The sequence below is a fragment of the Balaenoptera musculus genome, chromosome 5 (assembly GCF_009873245.2).
Source record: "Balaenoptera musculus isolate JJ_BM4_2016_0621 chromosome 5, mBalMus1.pri.v3, whole genome shotgun sequence".
NCBI classification, from domain to species: Eukaryota; Metazoa; Chordata; class Mammalia; order Artiodactyla; family Balaenopteridae; genus Balaenoptera; species Balaenoptera musculus.
The window spans coordinates 43,201,557-43,222,992 of NC_045789.1; the positions used below are offsets into that span (position 1 = coordinate 43,201,557).

General features: G+C 40.3%; 1 protein-coding gene across 1 annotated transcript in view; it reads left to right on the forward strand.

Moving 5' to 3' along the window:
- The window catches only part of LOC118895532, a 476,261-nt gene that overhangs the window by 202,400 nt on the left and 252,425 nt on the right, over positions 1-21,436 (forward strand). Inside the window, exon 3 of the mRNA XM_036852742.1 lies at positions 6,971-7,024. Within this exon, the coding sequence (XP_036708637.1) occupies positions 6,971-7,024 (54 nt within the window). The remainder of the gene's footprint in view (positions 1-6,970; positions 7,025-21,436) is intronic.

Consider the following 21,436-nt stretch of genomic DNA (forward strand, 5'->3'; position numbering starts at 1 on the left):
GCCAGCTAGGTGTGCCGTTTTAAGCATTGACATAGATCCTAGGAGCACAGGTCCTTAAAGCATCCCCTTGGTTAAACAACACTTGCTGGAGATATGCTGAGGGTCCAGAGAGACTTATCCTACTTAAGTGGGATAATAACAGTTGAACGAGATGAGTGGTGAACTATTTGGTGAAATTCAGTAGAGCTGCACTGAGCTTGATTCCTATTCTGGCTACCCTTGAACATCAGGTGTCTCCTTCCCTCTAATAGTCTTTGGTCTTCCTCAAATGAACCCCCCCACCTATTAATGAGTCTGGGGCCCACTCCTAAGTGCTCTGACAGGTCTTAGAAATAGCCAGGTGCCCCACTGCACACCCTGTGCTTTCCCGTCATACCCCTGGATTGCAGCTATGCCATGGCTGTCCTGACAGACAGATGGACGGTAGTTACTTTAAAGTGAAAACCAGAGCTCTAAAGGTAATTAAGATGGAAGAAGGAAAGTGGTAGGAAAACATTAGGGAAACCATGGTGCTGTCGGGTTGATCCACAAGGGCAGAGGTGCATGGTAGGTGTACAATAGCTACTTACGGAATGAATGAATGAGGACGGAATTTTGTGTTTTGGGAGCTATCCTGCCTACTTAACTTACGAGCATCTATCTTATTCCAAATGAACAGACATTATGCCTTGATTGAGTGAACTATTAGATATGTTTAGTTTTAAATGCAGACATAAATAGATTTGGTCTTTCTGTGGTTCGAATTTCCTCCCATCAGCTTTCCCTTAATTATCCACAAGTGTTCCAAACCTTCATTAGCTAAATAGGATGCAGATGATGGTCATTAGTCTGGGATGTAAATCCTGCTGGCACATTCAATAGCTTTTCATTTGGTTAATTGAAATTTTCAGTATTCATGGACTACAAGAAAACACTGTAATTTTATCATTTATTCAGGGGTATAATTTTTTTCCTTTAGCAGGTTGTATTTTATAATTATGCAGTTAAAAAAAAAATATGAATGCCACACTTTTCCTGGAGGGGATATCACTATTTTCAGTGCACATGTGTCAGTACTAGTCTACTAAAGCATGAAGACCAAATGGAAAGTCATACTTTGTCCAGAAATCCTAAAATTGACCAACTAAAATGTCTAAGAAAGCATTCAAGTAGTATGCACTTTGGGGACCCATTGATTCAAGCGTAAGAGACTTCCAAATTGTTAGTAATATGTGTGGGTCTGGTCTTGACATCTACCAATGAATAAGAAATCATCCAGTTTTCTGTGGGGTGCAAATTTCAGGTATCAAATGGAGATGCTTTATGCAGGCATTATTCCTTTAAATGGTTCTTAGCTTTCAACTGCATTTGACCATTTATCAAACCTAGCTGGCCTCTGGTGATATTTGGTTGAGAGTCACACACACACACACACACACACACACACACACACACACACACACACACACACACACACACACACACACACACACACACACACACACACACACACACACACACACACACACACACACACACACACACACACACACACACACACACACACACACACACACACACACACACACACACACACACACACACACCCCTGATACCTGAAATAAAATTTCACAAAATTACCAACTATCTCAGAAATTCAGTTTCTGAATTCCTTAATTTTTATAATCCAATACTTAAGCAATACTCTCTGCTTGCCCCCAACTTTGTTCCAATTTAATCGAGTAAGTGTCATATGTTTGCTGTTTTAAAAACATAAATCTTAGTTATAGACATTGCATGGCAGAAGTTGGCTCAGTAGAGGCAGGGTATATCTATTTCTGTTCTTTTTCTAAACCTAATTTAGTGGGAATGAAACAACATTGTAATAACTCTCAGAGGTAAACTCTCCCTTAAAAAGGAGTATAGAACATATGAAGTCTCTTTTCAGTGCTCAATCACTTTGCAAAACACACCCACCAGTGAGAATCAGGTAAGCAGCTGCCCTTCTAGAAGTCTCTTTTTGTAGGCTAGACTGGATGAACCATTGATCACTGGTCTTGTGTCTAGGTTGTCTTACCAAGGCCTTATCGGTCTCACTTGTTTGTCCCAAGTCACTCTTCCTTCTGGGTTGCTTTGGCCTTTTTGCCCACTTCGAATATTTCTGCAAACGATTCTTAATGTTAATTTAAGGAAGACATGTTTAAGCACCTCAATCTTCTAAATGAATCATTATTTTATATATACATAGATATATATAAGATATATATCTTAATAAATATATAATATATAAATATATTCAATATATAATATATAAATATAAATATTTGATATATATCTGTCAATATTTAATTTATATCTGTCTCAAAGTTGAATATAAAGACATTTTATAAGTTATGCTTTTGTGAATTCCCTGAAGAACTCTCTGTGCCTCTGTAGATAATCAAGAGCTGACCATGTTATTCAGCCAGATGTTCTATCCTCAGAGGATGGAGGAAAGAAGTAGGCACTATGCTCACTGATTTCCAAACAATGTGCCTGATAAGATCCAGCCCATTTTCTTCAAATTAGCCAGGGTTCTCATGACCTAAAAGGAAATGAATAGGGGTTTCCTCATTTCATAATGAAGAATTCAAGACCGCCAGGCCAGCAATCTGTCTTAAGCTCACAAAGTTAATAAGCTTGTCTCTTATTAAGAAGAGACAAGCGTTAAATGCCTAGACTCCTGAGCAAGTAGTCCATTTGTCTAACTGTCCAACGAGTCTGTCATAAAAGACCAGCAAACATATAAGCTCTAATAAGGGGTCACATTCAACTAGAGCACATCAGCCATAACCAGTATCTGCCCTTGGCAAAACTGTGTCAAATTAAAGTGTATTGTAGTGGATGGAGCAGTGCTTCACACAGACCTTCTAGCACGCTGCCCTCAGCTGTCAGCCCTTTCGGGAAATTGCCCTTGGCTGAACAAAGGCATCATGCCTAGGGTCTACCCAGCTTCAGAGTTCCCCACTGGGTTTGCTGAGACCTTTGTTGAACTTGCACCACAGCCCAACTCTCCCTCTGCTCAGTCCTGCACCCTTCCCTTCCCCTCTCCAAGTGGAGATCCCAGAGCATGCCCTAATAAACATCCTGCCTGCTAATCTCCATCTCACAGACTGCTTTTTAGGGAGACCACCCTGCGACCTGTGTGATCTTTTCCTTCGCATTGAGTGTCTTCATGATCTAAGTCTTCATTTCTCTCCTATCACAATCTGCTTTTGAAATTAATAGAAGACAAGAAGATTCTGCTTGTAGGAAAGGGAATGAATAAATTCATTCTCTCTAAGGTGTAACAGACCAACGAATATAATACTTGAAATTTCCAACTTTCCCGTTTGCGGTGACTCTTACACCCTAGTATCCCTCGAGGGTTTGTCTATTATGATTCAAAGCCTTATGCTAAAAACAGAGCTCTAATAAGTGAAATTTCAGGCATCAGTATAAAAATGGATAACAGTGGGGCCTCACCTTTCTAGATTCATTTTGGGAAATTGCTATAACTGTCCATATGTAATACCGTACACCCCATGCTGGTCGCCCTGCCAACAGCCTTAGAAGTCAGTGCTCTAAAAAGTCATTGTGCTTCATTGTGACAAACGCAGCATCAGGCAAACTTTGGTGGAGGGGACCCATTAGGAGTTACCTCTTTAGTAGAAAAATATTGATGCAACAATCAAGAATGTCACAGCATGGGTAAGTCACCATGTTTTGAGTCTTTCATTTTCCATAATTAAAGTGAACATATTATCGGAAGGTTTAGAAAGCCCACTCAAAGTCATTCACAGTAGCTGCAATTAGGAAATTGGAATGCGAGCGAAAGACTTTCGACGGAACGAAATGAGACTGACCAAGCATATAAGTACTGTCCCCTTAGAAAATGGCCAAATTAAGGATATGGACTCTCTTTGACCTTTGCCATACCTCTTTCACACTCATTCCATGTCCTGAGATTTCACTGTATGTTTGTCTTTTGGCTCAAGTGGTTCCTTGCTGCAAATGTAACATTTAGAGCTACCTGTATTAATTTTTTTTAGTGAAGCCAATTTCACCCATCTCTGACTCTCATTTCTCCTCCAAACCTGTTTCTCAGGTTACCTGAGACTGTTTTTGAAGGTTGAATGGTATTGTTTAATTTCGAAGATCATTTCCCCTGGGGCTAATGTCTGAATTCTTAGACGTGTCCATTAATTTACTCTCCCCAGTGATGTATCTTAAGCTTAGTTAAAAATGCAATTAGAATCGCTCAAGTTGCGCCCACATGGGCAACCACACGGAGTCTTCAGTAGCTGGGATTTGTTTCTCCCCTAGTGTTCTATTATGCTGCCATTTAGGACAGAGAGTGAGACTTGAAATCAGGAGCAGGAAGAGAAATTCCCACCGTTAGACTTCTGTTTCCTGGAAAAAATTTAGTTGCACTAGTCAGGGAATCAGAATCATTTCCATAACTAGCTCCTTTAGAGTTTAGACCTGTTGTTCTCAACTGGGGGTGATTTTGCCAGCCCCCCACCTCCCAGGGGACATTTGGCAATGTCTGGAGACATTTTTGGTTGTTGTGACTGACGTGGGGAGGGAGGTGTGCTACTGGCCTCTGGTGGGTAGAGGCCAGGAATGCTGCAAAACATTCTAGGGTGCTCAGTACCACAACAAGAATTATCCAGTCCAAAGTGTTCATAGGCCCAACGCTGAAAAATTGATTTAGCCAAACCAAGTGGATACTAGACAATAGATATATGCTAAAGAGAGAGGAAATGTATTTTACTACTATTCAGGAGCCTTTTGTGTCTCTCCCTTGGCTTCACTTTGTAATGCTATGACACGTGAGTCTGCTTTTCCAGCACTCTGCTTCCAAAACAGTGTTTTGGGATAAGGGCTGCAGTCATTTTTTTCTGTTGTTGTTGCATTTTCCCATCGAGTGCATATTTAGTGGATACCCTTTTTTTTTGTGCCAGGCACTGGGCTAGGTAATGGGGCTACAGCAATGTCCAAGTCTTGTTGGGTCTTTCCCTCCCTGGAGCAGAAATCTGAGAGTGAACATTGAGGTCAATCTCATGATACAGGGCTCAGTGTACAAACACGTAAAAATGACAAAAGTTTACAAACACGTAAAGATGACAAAAGATCACGAGGAAGGCATTTGGGGGGAAGATTGTAGGTGGGGTGTTTCAGTGTTACTTGTGTGAGCTGTTTGCTTCTTTGGCTGTTCTCTGTCTCCTTACTGGCTCAGTCTTGACTTTGGCTTTTCCTCTTTTTTTCTCAGCACCAAAATTCTCTCCTCCTTTCTCTTTTCCCCTTTTAATTCAAACTTTCTGAATATGTACCCCTTCCTTCACAAACAAAATAAAAACACAAATAAAAACGCCAGCGATCCAAATTTAAAGACCACACCCAACGTAAACCTTAAACTTAATTTTTCTTCATTAAAGATACTTTTTTTTGTATGTTTATCCATGTCTGTGTTTTCTGTCCTTTAATACTGTGTATTATTTTGGGCCAGAATATGTGCTGGCCCAGATTCTTAACTTTTTTTACTGCTTGTCCGAAAACAAATCAAAACCCTAGATGGGTTGACAAATATTTTTATGTTATATGAGGAAAGAGTGGGAGGAAGATTATATACATTAGATCTTTGAGCCATACCAAAGTCTCTGTTATACATTTCTTTTAGTTCTTTTGACTCTATTCAACCAAAATAAAATTATCAGTGGTATGTATAGATATACACATATATATACATACACACTGTATGTATATATATATACACACACATATATGTACATACCACACATGTGTACATGCATACATACACACATATACATAATACATATGTATACATATATGGCATATATATAAAAGAATATTTATTGCAAAGCAAAAACAAAAGAATAAAATCCTGGAAACCATCAAATATCCACCAATAAAGGAAAGCATACATAAAGTATGGTATATCCATATTATGGAATGTTATACAGCTATTAAGAAGAATGAGTCAATCTATGTGAACTGACTGGAAAGATGTTGATAATATAGCCTTAGTAGGATGGTATGGTCTCAAGAAGGAAGAAACTTCTCTATGTACATGTGTAATATAAAACACACAATTAACATGTAATACATGCATTTGCATAAAAATAGAGAAAGTGTGGAAGGATGAATATAAATTTTTACTACTGGTTACCTCAGAAGAATAGGTTAGAAAGGGGATTGGCTCATTAAGAATATATATTAGTTTTGTAATTAAAGAAAAAGTAGAAAATTTTACTGAAAAAAAATTTAATACCATTATGTCCATTGAACTCTTCATAGGATAGTCCAAAAGGAACAAACTTGCATGTAAATTCCAACGGGCCTTGAATGCCAGAGTGCCTTTTTAGTGGCTCATGAGGCTAAGACAATATTGACACAACTGTAAAAAGTCAATCACAGGGAGAACGAGTGAGCTAAGGAGAGTGGGGATGAGACGGCAAGAGCCCTGATACTGCTGTTCAGACTCAACACATCTCATGGATGGGGAGAAGCTCCGCTCCATCACTCAGGCTATTCACAGGTGTCATTTGAAAGATTTTGGCATTTGACAATATGCGCATATCTCTTTAAGATAAAGAGAGTGCCGTGTGTGGTTGAGAAGGTGGGTTTTTGAGTCAGACTGCTTCACTTTCATTCCCGATCTAACTATTTCCTAGGTATGACAATTAACCTAATTGTGCTGTGGTCCTTTATTTGTGAAATAAAGATAAATAAGAGTCTTTACTTCACTGGATCATCATTGGCCCATAGTGGATGTTCTGACTTGGAGGGGGTGGCAGTGGGAGCAGTGAAGGGCAGATACTTTAAAATCCAGAGAAATCAGTGGGGTCATAGGAGGTGGTACCCACCTTGGACTGGAGATGCATGGGGCAGGGTCAATATCATTACACTTTGCCAGTTCTAATGTGTCTCCCACCTTCTTGTTTTGCAGACCACCATTCTCAGCACATTGGCTAGTGAGAAGTCCTTATCTGACTGCAAAAAGGTAAGTCAGCCTCCAGAAATTGCAGCCTGCTGTCAGAGTAATAAAAAGCTTCAGAATTGATGACGTTCGGTTGAAAAAGCTGTGGTATCAATGAGAATGCTCTGCTGACATATTGTAGTCCTCTTTCCTCAGAGATGGAAATTCGAATGGTTCTCTTTAAGGCTGTGGAAAACTCTGTTATTGTTTGACAGCCTCTTCTTCTAAAGAAGCTCTGTTTCCATATATTTCTATCTCGCTATTATCTGATATTTTATTCTGCAAGGTGAGCATCAAGGGAGTTCAGGGCAAGCTGCATTGCAGGCGTCTCTATCTTTGTTTGCAAATGTAAATCTAATAAACCTAAACCCAATACAATATAAAAATGATTTCATATTTGGAAAGCTGATCATATAGCATAAAAATCTGGTTTGGATTCACCAGAGTCAAGTTTGAGAAGCTGTCATGCTTTGCGAAAGGATTAGCCTCACTGGCATCTGATGGAAGCCGTCCTGTAATGGATCATGTCTGAGGGCTGCCTGCTAGAGCAGCAGCAGCGTGTCTAATTCCTGGCCTTCGCAGTCCAGGGGGCACTTTTATCCGCCTCTTTAATCTCGGGTTTAACTAGATCTTCTCCTTCTGGAGGGGAAAGAAGCGATTTCACAGTCTGAAAGCTCAAATAAATTCTTTGACGCTATCTATTGATATGGAAAACCAGGTGCATTAGGAGTTGACCTGTGCCTGGTGTATTAGTTACTTGGCATTTCTAAGGATTTGATACCATGACATTGTTTGCTGGGCTGTTTCCGTTTCTGAATTTGCTTGATATGGAAATAGGTAGCGGGGAACTTCATCTTTAAAGGTGGTGTGAGGGCCCACTGTTCTGAATGCCATCGTTTCATTATCTTGATCGTTTTTTTATTGCCTATTAAGTCTCCATCTTGATTGAGTTCTGCTGTGTTTGTCTTGCTCTCAGCTCCCTGAGAGCAAAGTCCATGTGGAATTCTTAAAATTATACAGCTTAGAGAACAAAAGGACTTTAGGGGTTCTCTAGTCTCCCCCTTTTCCCACAGCGGGACTGCCATCGATATAATTTATAAATGGACCTCTAGCCTCCACTTGAATATTCTACTGATGGGAAACTTAATGACCCTACCTGTTCGCTAGTGAGACAAAGGATTAGAGAGTTAGTTCTTCATTTTACCGAGCCAGTATCTGCCTCCTTTTGATTTCTGCCTACCGATTTAAGTGTGAAGCCAGTTAATATGCTTTCTTCTGAATCTTCTCCCCACCCCATTGCAGGGCTATTCATTTTTCTTCTTTATTTCTAATAGGACATTGATAATGATTGATTTCCAAAAGCGTGGCTGCTGGGAGCTGGCTGTGTGGTTTCAAAAAATGGCTCTACCACTTGTGACTTACGTGACTTTGGGTTGGTGACATAACCTATTTGTGCCTCACTTTTATCATCTGTAGAATGGAGATAATAGTTGTACATACCTCATGAGGTAGATGAGTTAACATACATAAAGTGCTTAGAACAGTGCCCAACACATAGAAGTGCTATATTAACTATTATTATTATGGCTTCTAGAGCAGGTTATCCTTTTTTTGGGGGGCATAGTTTTTATAACCAATGTCAAGAATTGTGCTTTTTACTCTTCATTCAGCAAGCTGTGTTTACAAACTTTGTGTATGACAGGCACAGCAGAAGACATGGTCTATGATGAAAGGATAAGCTGTAGGCATTCTTGAGTGCAGCACTAACATTCTACTAATACACTGAAAGATGGCACAAGTTTCTATTTAAAAGCCATATCCTTCTGTTGACCATGTGAAGCTTAATGTCCTTCCATGAGCCCTTAAGACATTTTTACATGAGTTGATATTAAAACATGAATCTATTTTATATTTACATAAATGATTCTTTTAGTATGGATGCAGGCCATTATGTTTATTTTTATCCATTTAAAAAATTTTGATCAATTAAGGTAATTTAGGGCTTCCCTGGTGGCCCAGTGGTTAAGAATCCGCCTGATAATACAGGGGACACAGGTTCGAGCCCTGGTCCAGGAAGATCCCACATGCTGCGGAGCAACTAAGCCTGTGCGCCACAACTACTGAGCCTGCACGCCACAACTACTGAAGCCCATGGCCCTAGAGCCTGTGCTCCGCAACAAGAGAAGCCACTGCAGTGAGAAGCCCGTGCACCACAATGAAGAGTAGCCCCCACTCGCTGCAACTAGAGAAAGCCCGCATGCAGCAACGAAGACCCAACGCAGCCAAAAATAAATAAATAAAATAAAATTTAAAAAACAATTTAAAAAAATTAAGATAATTTATAAACCCAGGCCTGTTATCCAACTTATTACCACCTCTCCCAGTTCTACGTCATGTACAAATTAGAGTAGCGTAGTTGGTCTCTATGATTTCACTTTCATTCATCCATTCATCCATGTTGTCCATTCATCCAGTGAATAAGGGTTCACTGAGCATCTGCTATGGGACATGAACTGGAATATGTGGTAAACAAGTCACATCTGATCTTCACCCTCATAGATCTAGTAGATGGTCATTAAATAAGTAAAATTGTCATGGATAATATATTGTGATAGCAAAATTGTGACGGATAATATGATTTTTCTAAGTTGGGAGGTTAGAGATCATATACCAGGAGAAGCTAACCTAATCATGGTCAAGGAAAACTTTCCTGAAGAAGTGACTTTCACACACAGTAAATGAATGGGATTTGGCTGTGCGAAGACAAGGTAGAGGCAGAAAAACAGCAAGTGTGAAAGTCTGGAAGTGAGAGGTAGAGAATTACAAAATGTTCAGAGTGTCTGGAAATTACAACTTGAAATCGAGGATGGGAACAGTGAGATAAAAGGCAGCCTGGTCATGAAGGGCCTTGTAAAACCATAGGAAGAGTTTAGATTTATTGTGAGGGTAACAAGAAATTTTTAAAGGACTTTGAACTTGGGAGGGTAAGTACGTATGATGTGATATGATTTTTATTGTGAGATCACTTGGCTACTGAACACAGAAGAAGCAAAATTTTAGTTATGAAGTCTAGGTGAGAGGCTATAATCTAGGCAAGAGATGGTAGTGGCCAGAATCAGAAAAATGGCAGTGAGGAATCAAGAGATATTTGGGTGATAAAATCAACAGCATATAATAATAGTGTGGATACATGGGAGAAGAAGTAGCTAAGGATGATTCCCTGATTTCTGACATGGGCAATGGGCAAAATTGTGGTGCTATTTTCTAAGACAGGAACAGGGTTAGGGAGGAAGTTGGTATAGTTCAGATGAGTTCAGATGAGTATTGATTGGTATATGTCAAATGAGTTCAGATTGGTATATGTCAAATTTGAGAGCTCTCCTAGTAAGGATGGCCAGCAGGCATGTGGGCATGTAGATTTATAATTCAGGAAAGCTTTCTGGGCTGGAGATATGAATATGGGAGGAATATGCATGTAGAGAATGATTGAAAGAGTGGGAATGGATGAGATTGCCCAGGGAGGGTGTGGAGAGTGAGAATGAGGAGGGTTTATAAGACTCTTGAGGAATATTGATATATAAGGGCTGGGAGAAGACTGTGGACCTGTGAAAGGAACTAAGACAGCGCCATGGAGGTTGAAAGAAACGAGAAGAATGTGATGTCACAAAAGTCAAATAAATTTTAAAAAGTTGTCATTAAAAATGAGGCAGTAATTAATATCAAAACTGTTGCTGGAAAAAAAAAAAAAAACCTGTTGCTGAAAGGTTAAGTAAAATAAGGACTGAAAAGCATCCATTAGGTTTATCAATATCATAGGTCGTGTTGGTTTTAGCGAGAGCAAAGTGATGGGTGTAGAAGCCAGGTTGCAGTAGATTTAGGATTGAGTGAAGAAGGAAATAAAATGGTAACATAGAGTCTTCTTTAAAGGAATTTGTTGCGAAAGGAATGAGTAGTTGGAAGGGGGCTATAGGGTTGAGGGAGGGTCCCTTAGGATAGATTTGAGAGAGCGTGTTTAAATGCTGTTAGAAAGAAGACAATGGAAAGGTAAGGAGTAAGGTTCTTAGAAAAGAGAGGGGGAAACCTGTTGAGTGAGGTTTTTGAGAAGATTGAAGTCTTTGAATTCTAAAGCACAGAATTAACCTTAGGCTGATGGAGGGACACGTCTTGCTCTCTAACAGGAGGGAAGGAAGAAAGGATAGAACTCATGTAGGTAAGAATTATGGGAGCAGGGAGCTAGAATGGGGACATGCCACTGCATGACTCTGGTCAATTCATCTACTTTATTTTCTGTTTTTGTGTGGGGAGGTGGGATGATTATTCAACCAGCTTTGAGTCTGCACAGCTATACTATTTCAACAGGATGGAATCTACAGATATTCCCCCTCATATTTTGCTTAGATATTGCCATTCACATGATCAGCAATCTCCGGGCAATCTTGCCTGCACAAATAAGGTCTTTTTAAAGAAAATCACTCTCAAGTCTGTCCCAAGTATTCATGATCTCTTCCGAGGCCTAGATCTGTGTTGCTGACTAACTAGTAAGCAGATCTTGTCCACATATTCTCTCCCATCCTGACCTTTCTTTTTCTTCTCTTATAGTCACCACTTCAGTTAACGGCTTCACCATTCCAAACTAGAAACCTTGGTGTTATCCAGGACTCCTCCCTTTCCTTTCCTTCCCACATCCAACTAGCTATCAAATCCCATCAACTCCATCTTGAAATGTTTCTGGAATCTCTCCATCATCTCTTTCCTTGCTTCCTCATCCATCCTTTGAAAGGTTGTAACAACTCCCTGCTCGCTCTTTCCTTATACCAAGTTTTCCCTTCTCCACTCCATTTTCCAAAACACTGCCAGGGTTACTTTCCAGAAGACAAGCAAGAAACACAGCTGTGTGTGTCAAACCCTTACTTAAAAACATCTAAGGGATTTCAGTTTTTCTTCAAAATAGCCCCCAAACTCTGCATCACTTGGTCAGTCATTCCCGTTATCTTTAGCCGCATCCCCTGATGTTTTTCTAGGTGCTGGGGTCTGGAGGCCTGGAGCAGACTGCTAGAATGCCCTTCTGCCCTCTCATCTGCTTGGAAAACTTACTCTTCTGTGGAGGGACCCCTCCCTTTGTCACTTTCTTTTCAAGCATTTTTAAAAGACTTTCTTGGTTTCTCCAGGAAAGATGAGTGGTTTTACCTCCTTGCTGGGTTCATAACATTTTGTACCGACTCCAAGTATAACCTAACAACAACCACACCACTTGTCAAATGTTTACCATGTTCGCAGCCCTGTGAGAAGTGCTTTGCATGGATTATCTCATTTGATTTTTATAACGGCCCTCACAGGTAGGTAATAGTATTACTGCCATTGACAGGTGAAGAACTTGCTGGAGGAAACTCCAGTAGAAGTTGTTGCAGTCAGGATGTGAATCCAGGCTCTCTGACCTCAGAGTCATTGCTTTTAGTGTTTGTCACCTCCTCTGCTATTGGATTTTAAATCCTTATTTATGGGTCCAGATTCCCCCTAAACTATCAGCTCTTAGAGGGGAGGAACATGACTGATTCTGTTAGGAATAATAAAAAATACCCCACAGGTAGTAAGATCTCAATAAAGGTCTATTTAATGACTGGATTTGCTACATACATGGTTGTCCCTTAGCATAATATTATTATGGGGCCATTTTGTTCTAAGAAGTGTTTGTCTTTTTTCCTTTTCATAGGAGTTGAGAAAAGAATATTTTATATTCAGTGTTCACTATAAAGGTAATTTCTACATTAAAATAAGTTGTTAATGGATAGCTGGTGGGGATTGAAATGTTTAGCTTAGCCAAAGATAGCAAATATTCTAAGGCTTACTTCCTACCTTATACAGTTGTAAGAACCCTATTCTTATTTTCAGCCAAAGACCAATTCACTCCATAATTTGGAAAACCTAAAAACATCTAGGTAATATACATAAATTCATTCATTCATTCATAAGTATTTATTGAGTACCTCCTATTGCAAAGCAGTTGTTATTGTTAACATGTTATAGAGGAAAAACGAATATGCCAAGACATGAGATGACTTGCTCTAGGGCACATGTTAAACTCAAGGCAGACTCTTAGAGGAAAGGCCTAATTCAGATCCTCTGATTTTCTCTCTCTAAAACCACTTCACCCCACAGTTTTTAACTAGAGTTGACACATGGAGGGTATGTATTGGGTGGGCGAGCTACAGGGAATGATCCTCAAGCGTGCTTCATGATGTCTCCTGACACCTGTTTTATGTTCATGGATATTTATATTTTTGTGTCTTGATTCTTTTCCATCTCTCAGGGCAAGATACTTGGACCCAGATGTGTTTGACTCAGCAGGTTTCGTGTGGGGACATTCTGACCTAGCACTATTGAACTTCCAGCATTTTAATTGGAAGTTATATGTAAAACAGATATCCTTACCCCTTCTCCAAGGCTCCTCACTCTGACCCTGCCCCCCATCCCTGGGGCACAGGTCAGAGATAGTCAAGGGGTGACAGATAGGTGAGGGTGATGGATGGGGTGAAGGTCAGGGATAAGATGAATCCCAGAGATGGGTCAAAGGTTAGAAATTTCCATTTCACAAATTACTTGGAAATGAAAAGCAGTGGTTTTCCAGTTTGACATCAAAATGCCCTACCTTATCCTGCTGTAAATTCCATCTACGTATGGTAACCTAGACTCCCAACCATATAATAGTAGTCATATAAATAGGCTTCTCAGGTTGGAGAGTTTATTTTAAAAAGTCAGCTGTCATTTGATGGTTTATTGTACCTTGTGTGTGTGTGTGTGGTGGGCTCCATTTCTCTCTCTGTCTGTCTCTCTCTGTCCTCTCTCCTTGGACTTCTGATATTTTAACCCATATAAATGACAACCTTTAAAAAAGTAGTACATTTAGGAAATGTATCCTTATCATGTTAGAAGGTATTGGTTTGGGGAATATGTGCGAACCTAGAGGAGATCCGTCTGTTGATGGTGGTAATTTGTGGGAGTATTTGTGACTGCGTTGACTGTCCTTCTCTTCCATCTGACCGTTTGCTTTGACTCGGTCTCTCCACTGTTACCAGTGATGTATGAGTATGCAGAACACGTGCTTATGTAATTGCTTAACCCACTGGTTGATGTTTTTATTTTTAATAGACATAGGCTGTGCTTCACTCACATAGGCAAGGTAATTTTCCTTCAGGAAGAGGTGATTAAAATAGACAATGTAATGGGCTTTTGGAAGTTTTTCATCCATGTTGATGAATGGGTCTCTGTGTAAACACAGCCCAAGATTGTAATATCAGTGGTTAAGATGTTTACTTACAGTTGGTTCCTCAGCCTTTGAGACTATATTATATCTGGCTTCCTCTTTTAAAGACCAAGACTTAATGTCTAGACGGCGTTCACTGACCTCCACAGCCGGCTGGGCAGATTCCCATGACTCTTGGCCTCTTGGCAGAATTTCCAGGCTGGTAGGTCACGGTTGCTTCTTCCCATGCCCTGAGAAAGGGCACAAAGACCAAATCAACCCTGTCAGCATCGAGGAAAATTTTCAGTTCCCCCCTGAGAAAGACAGCATCCCATGTTCTGGGGCAGTCACAGTGAAGGGTATCATTTCAAGTACATTTAAATGCTATTTACTTTTTAAATAGTTGTTTTGGAAGCTACGAAGGTTCGTTTTTGGCAGAGTACTGTTTTGCTGACTTGCCGTAGGGCTCTCTGCTGGATAAAGGATGATACATACATATTTGCAAAGTTCTATCCGTTTTATCGTATGTGCCAACACAGGCCATCAATTTATGGGAAGGAAAGTTGTATTGCTTTAAACAGAGGGGCACCATTGCAGCCAGCCCCTCCCCACCTTCCTCCCACTTCTCCTCTCACTCCCCCAGCGAAGAATGGGCTCAGTGTTCATTTGCAATATTTGGGATAAGGATGGGTGATTCTGGATTCCATACACTCTCCTCTCAACTCTTATTGGTTGGTTTTGGTTCTTATTATTGCATTTTCCCATCCTACTCTCCTGAGAGGCAGTATGGTGCAGGGTTAAGAGCACAGACTCTGGAGACCAATGTCTGTGACTGGAGTCCCAGCTCTACCACCCATGAGCTCTACAACTTTGCCCAAGTCACTCAGCCTCTCTGTGCCTCACTTGTGTCATGTATAAAATGAGACAAATAATGGTATCAACCTATGGAATTGAGGTAAGGATTGAATAGGTGGATCCACATAAATTCTTAGAACAGTGTCTCAGTAAGAGATGTTCATTATTATTCCATCCCTGTGCTTGCAGAGAATAATTTGAGCTTTGGTATTTTGAATTCCACTTAATCTTTTTGCTCTAAAAGACCAACAATATTAAGGAAAGTACATCAATAGACTTGGGCTAACGTCAGCATTTGGAAAAAATGTAAACAGTAATTACATTGGAGAAGTACCCTCATATGGGCCTCTAATTCTTATTTACTCTAATTCTTAATTAGAATGCACTCAAGTTCAATATTGTTACAAGTTCCAGCTCCGTAGAAGCAGAGTAACTTCTTAATAAATGAAAGATAAAGCCTTCTTAATTGTACAGTGAATATACTTTTCTGTATCTCTAGCACCTGACACAATTTTGAGCACATAGTAGACATTTAATAATGCTTGTTAATTCATAAGCTCGGCTTGGTATTATGCTTCCCAAAGCCTCCAGAAGAAGGCTTGAAATGGAAAAGAAAGGAAGAGGAAGAGTCTACTCTTTGTAGATGGGCTTGTGGCTTTTCTCTTCATTGAAAGGGTTTGGGTTGGTGATTACGAAAAAGTGCTGTGGAAATGTTGGACTTCCTTGCTTTCAGTGTAGTAGCCATGGAGATAATTGAATAGAGTGAACATTGGTGATTCCTCCATAATATTATCGTTTTATATCCCTAGCCTAGGAATTTTTTGTTCTTGACCTTATGATCTTGAAATTTTCAAAGAAAGGCACATATTCCCACGGTCAGACCAAGTAGTCATAGGTCACTTGGTTTGGGATTAAAATTGGTTGTGGAAAATAGTCTTAGGACCAGATGAAATTCATTGCCTGTTTTTGTGTATGTCCTACCTTAAGCAAGAATCAAAGAATAAATTATAATCATTTTTTGGATGAGGTATAATTTACAGCAAATAAAACGTACTGATAAGTTTACAGTTTAATGATATAACTATAATTTTTTTAAATTTAAAAACAGAATCCCATCAGTAGCATTACCTTATGCCTTTTGGGGTGTGGGCATTTTCATGAATTGAGCCTTAGGGCTAAGGACAGCACCGATGATGCCAGAGCACACGCATTATTCTCTCCCAGCAGCTGCTGTAATTGTCACCATCCTTTCAGAATAAACAGCACATTTAGATCCATAGATTGTATAATATAGTCATTGTCCGCAACAGTAACACTGCTAATAGGAAGGAAGGTAGTTAAGGACAAATGTCATGAATTCTGTTGGTCTAATCCCTTTTGAGCTCTAATTATCCCTCTGTGTCTGCATTTGAACAAGTTTCAAGAATATGACCTTCGGCGTCTGTGGTTCATGCATAACTGCTCATGTAATATACATTTTAGGATATATTTGAAACAGTAATAACTAACAGCACCCTCCCCACCACACACACCTACACCTGAAAAAAACTATTTTGAGCTTCCAAAAAAAACTGTGAATTTTTGTCACAGCAATTCCGATTCGTTTAATGGGGTGGCAAAAATAAAGGGATGTTGACTAACCTTGCAAATTACACATGCAAAAGGGCATTTAAGAATTGTTTTATATGTATGTGTGTATATATATATATGCATTGTTTTATATGTATGTGTGTGTATATATATATGTATTGTTTGTATGTGTGTGTATATATATATGCATTGTTTTATATGTATGTGTGTGTGTGTATATATATATGCGTTGTTTTATATGTATGTGTGTGAGTGTGTATATATATATGTATATGCATTTTTTGTGGGGAGGGGATAAATGTCCAAAAAAACTACACTGTTCAGCTCTATCATCACTAGCTTGATTTCACTAGTTTCTTTATCAAGTACTAAAGATATTAAGGTGAGCTTTTGGCTGTAAATTGTGTTTCCCTCTTCATTCTAGAGAGTTTCCTTTTGGGCTGCTGTATTGCTGAGTCTCAAGGGCACTATGACAGCTTTCTCTCTTTCTTCTTTTTACCCATTTTGTTTTTGGATTTTCCAGACTCTTACATAATCAGGATTGGACTATAGTTATTTAAACAGGACTGTGTGCTTACACACACATATACACATTTAATTTTACATAATATGCTCTGAGAGATGAGCTTTCATAGAGATATTTACCTTGTTTTCTGAGTCTACAGCACAGTGTGCTGGATGTGAAAAGAAGCAGAAAAAAAGAAAGATGAATCAGTAAGAAGAATGGAGCAGAGTTTGTGTAAATTGGATCTCTACACTGGCTTACAACTCTTTATAGAAAAGTGGAGTAGTCAGAATACTTAATTTGCCTCAATTAAGACTGATCATTCTCGCTATTGCTGCTCAAAATGGGACCAAGTCACTCTACAATCAAGCTAATTGTAACCTCTGATTTAGCGGCTTAGCTCTGTGCTTTGCCTTTGTTTTCATAAATGATCTGTACAGCCCAAATAATCCCTCCCCCCCATGTTGATTGTTTCTCTTAATTGTTTTAATTCCACACTTAGAGGATTGCTATAATCTTCTGAAGCCGCTGCTCAAGCCAACCACTAAATAAGACAGCTGTGATGAGAGCAGAGTGCTCAGACAGGGAGCCAGTGTGGTGGCTGCATTGTGAGGTCCAGAACCAGCCCTGAGACACTGCTCTAAGAATTTTATGTGGCTCCACCTATTCAATCCTTACCTCAGTTCTATAAATTGATACCATTATTGGGCTTCCCTGGTGGCACAGTGGTTAAGAATCCTCCTGCCAATGCAGGGGACACGGGTTTGAGCCCTGGTCCGGGAAGATCCCCACATGCTGCGGAGCAACTAAGCCCGTGCGCCACAACTACTGAGCCTGCGCTCTACAGCCTGTGAGCCACAACTACTGAGCCCGTGTGCCACAACTGCTGAAGCCCATGCGCCTAGAGCCCGTGCTCTGCAACAAGAGAAGCCACAGCAATGAGAAGCCCGCGCACCACAACGTAGAGTAGCCCCTGCTCGCCACAACTAGAGAAAGCCCGTGCACAGCAACAAAGACCCAATGCAGCCAAAAATAAATGATAATAAATAAAATAAATATTAAAAAAAATTATTATTTATTGATACCATTATTGATACCATTATTTATCTCATTTTATATGTGAGAAAAGTGAGGCACAGAGAGGCTGAGTGACTTGGGCAAAGTTGTAGAACTCATGGGTGGTGGAGCTGGGACTCGTCACAGACACTGGTCTCCAGAGTCTGTGCTCTTAACCCTACACCATACTGCCTCTCAGGAGAGTAGGGATGGGAAAATGCAACAATAAAAAACCCAAACCAACCAATAAGAGCTGAAAGGAGAGTGCATGGAATCCGGAACCGAATATTGCAAATGAATGCTAAGAGCTCTTTCTTTGCTGGGCAGTGAGAGGAAGGGGAGAGGAGGAGAGGGAGGGAGGGTGGATGGGCTCCGCTTCTCCCCCGTGTTCAACAATGATTCAGCTGTATCAGCGTATCAGCATCTTCTCAGTGACCACCCTATTCAAAATTGCAACCTGCTCCTGTCCCAAGAACTTCCGAGTCACCTATGTTTTCACTTCACGTTCTAAGATACTATGTAATTCATTTTTCCTGTATTGTTTATTACCCGTCTCCTGACAATAGAATAAACTACAAGATGACAGGGGTATTTGGATCTGCTTTTTTCATGGATATGAACTGAGACTTGAACATAGTAGCTCCTCAAAAATACATGTTAAATGAATTACTAGGACTACTATTACCACCACCACTATCCTTAGTCATAGCAAGTAATAGCCATAGAGTTTTAGAACTGGAAGCGATCAGAGATCGTCTCTAGTGCAGCTCCTCCTTTTGTCAAGGCAGAGACTACTGAGTCATGTCCTGGGTCAGGGGCTGGAGGATGGTCTTCTCAAAGACTTGCCTGCGCCATGAAATGAGCGGGATAATTCTCCAGTTTAAAGTGGATAGCACTTTAAATATTGTCTTGGGAGATCATGCACTCTGTCTTGCTCTGGGGTTGAGCCTAAATTTAATGATCTTTAAAACCACAGACCATGATATGTTGAAAAAAAAAAAAAAAATGGTGCTGCTGGTGTGGAACTGTAAGATAAGCAGAGAACCTAGTAAATGACTCAGTGGGAGTTTTCCCCAAGGGAAGGGTAAAGAAAAGAGTGTACTATTTTTTGGCAATGGAAACTGACACTTAACATGATTATTGCAACTCCAGACACTTGGCTTTTCCCACTGGGGAGATCAAACGTGATAAAAGCAGAGCTGCTCTTCCAAAACTGAACCTTCATGAGCTCCAGTCTCCAACTGAGGTGTCAAAATGGCCAATATCCCTGGCAAGAAGAGTGTTTTAATTAATTAGAGCCGTGAGCTGGCAGCTTGCCACAAAAGTGCCTGACCACGGTTGCCTGTGAAAAGAAGTGCAGAGGGTCCCTGCCAGTGACTTGTTGATCCCCCAGGAGCGTCCACCCGTCTCCATGGGAAAGGCAGGTGTCGTGTCCTCCTGATGAGGGACCTGTTTCCCCTTCACGTTCTTTGGAGAGAGGTTTCTGGCAAAGTCTTTCCTCTCACGTAGTTCTAGAGGTGGGAAAAAGCTGAAAAGGAAATTGCTGTTCTCCAAGTGTGGAGAGCCACAAAGGTCAATATCTGGAGCAAGCAGAAGATGTCCAAGGAAAGGTTGCACTTCTAGCTGAATCAGAGCTCATCATCTTGCATTAACTCTGGAAATCCCAAGGTTATTTAAGTAGGGTGAAGTCTTGAGGCTCTTTAGTGTCAGTGAGTGATCTGGCATTTTGAGGCACGACCCCTGTGATCTCTTAAGGGACTTGGGGACTCAGTTGTCAAAAGCAGCATTGCCAGGTGTCTCAGTGGAAGCACACGCCCTTGTTTTGCTTGCATGCAGTACCTTCTGCTTCTGTTGCTACAGGGGATGCCCTTTTGAAGATGGGTTTCTGTTTACTTAGAGAAGCGAGAGATGTGCTGGAGGACAGAGCTGTGCTCACCTCACCTTGCAGAGACGTGCTGAGGTAGAAGTCATATGATTGTAACGAAGATCAGTGATACACCTTCGGGTCCTGATCCACCCAGAGCATCTGGCTCCCTTCCTATCATTTGATTCCTGGGCCATTTTTAATCTTGGTGGGGGCAATGCTTTCTGTGACCATTTCCTCAGTGCTCCTCTCAGCTCTCTAAAGTATTTCTAGAAATCTTTTAAGCCTCTAAAGAACACGATAATTTACTTTCACACAACAAATAGAGTTATTATAGATTTACTTGTCACATAGGCTACGTAATATGTAGAATATTTATTTATTTTTTAAACATCTTTATTGGAGTATAATTTCTTTACAATGGTGTGTTAGTTTCTGCTGTATAACACACTGAATCAGCTATACATATACATACATCCCCATATCTCCTCCCTCTTCCATCTCCCACCCACCCTCCCTCTCCCACCCCTCTAGGTGGTCACAAAGCACTGAGTTGATCTTACTGTGCTATGCAGCTGCTTCCCACCAGCTATCTATTTTACATTTGGTAGTGTATATATGTCACTGCTACTCTCTCACTTCGTCCCAGCTTACCCTTCCCCCTCCCCGTGTCCTCAAGTCCATTCTCAACGTCTAAGTCTTTATTCCTGTCCTGCCCATAGGTTCTTCAGAAACTTTTTATTTTTTTTAGATTCCATATATATGTGTTAGCATACGGTATTTGTTTTTCTCTTTCTGACTTACTTCACTTTGTGTGACAGACTCTGGATCCATCCACCTCACTACAAAAAACTCAGTTTTGTTTCTTTTTATGGCTGAGAAATATTCCATTGTATATATGTGCCACATCTTCTTTCTCCATTCATCTGTCGATGGACACTTAGGTTGCTTCCATGTCCTGGCTATTGTAAATAGAGCTGCAATGAACATTAAGGGGCATGTGTCTTTTTTGAATTATGGTTTTCTCAGGGTATATGCCCAGTAGTGGGATTGCTGGGTCATATGGTAGTTCTATTTTTAGTTTTTTAAGGAACCTCCATACTGTTCTCCATAGTGGCTGCACCAACTTACATTCCCACCAGAGGTGCAAGAGGGTTCCCTTTTCTCCACACCCTCTCCAGCATTTATTGTTTGTAGTTTTTTTGATGATGGCCATTCTGACTGGTGTGAGGTGATATATCATTGTAGTTTTGAGTTGCATTTCTCTAATGATTAGTGATGTTGAGCATCCTTTCATGTGTTTGTTGGCAATCTGTATATCTTCTT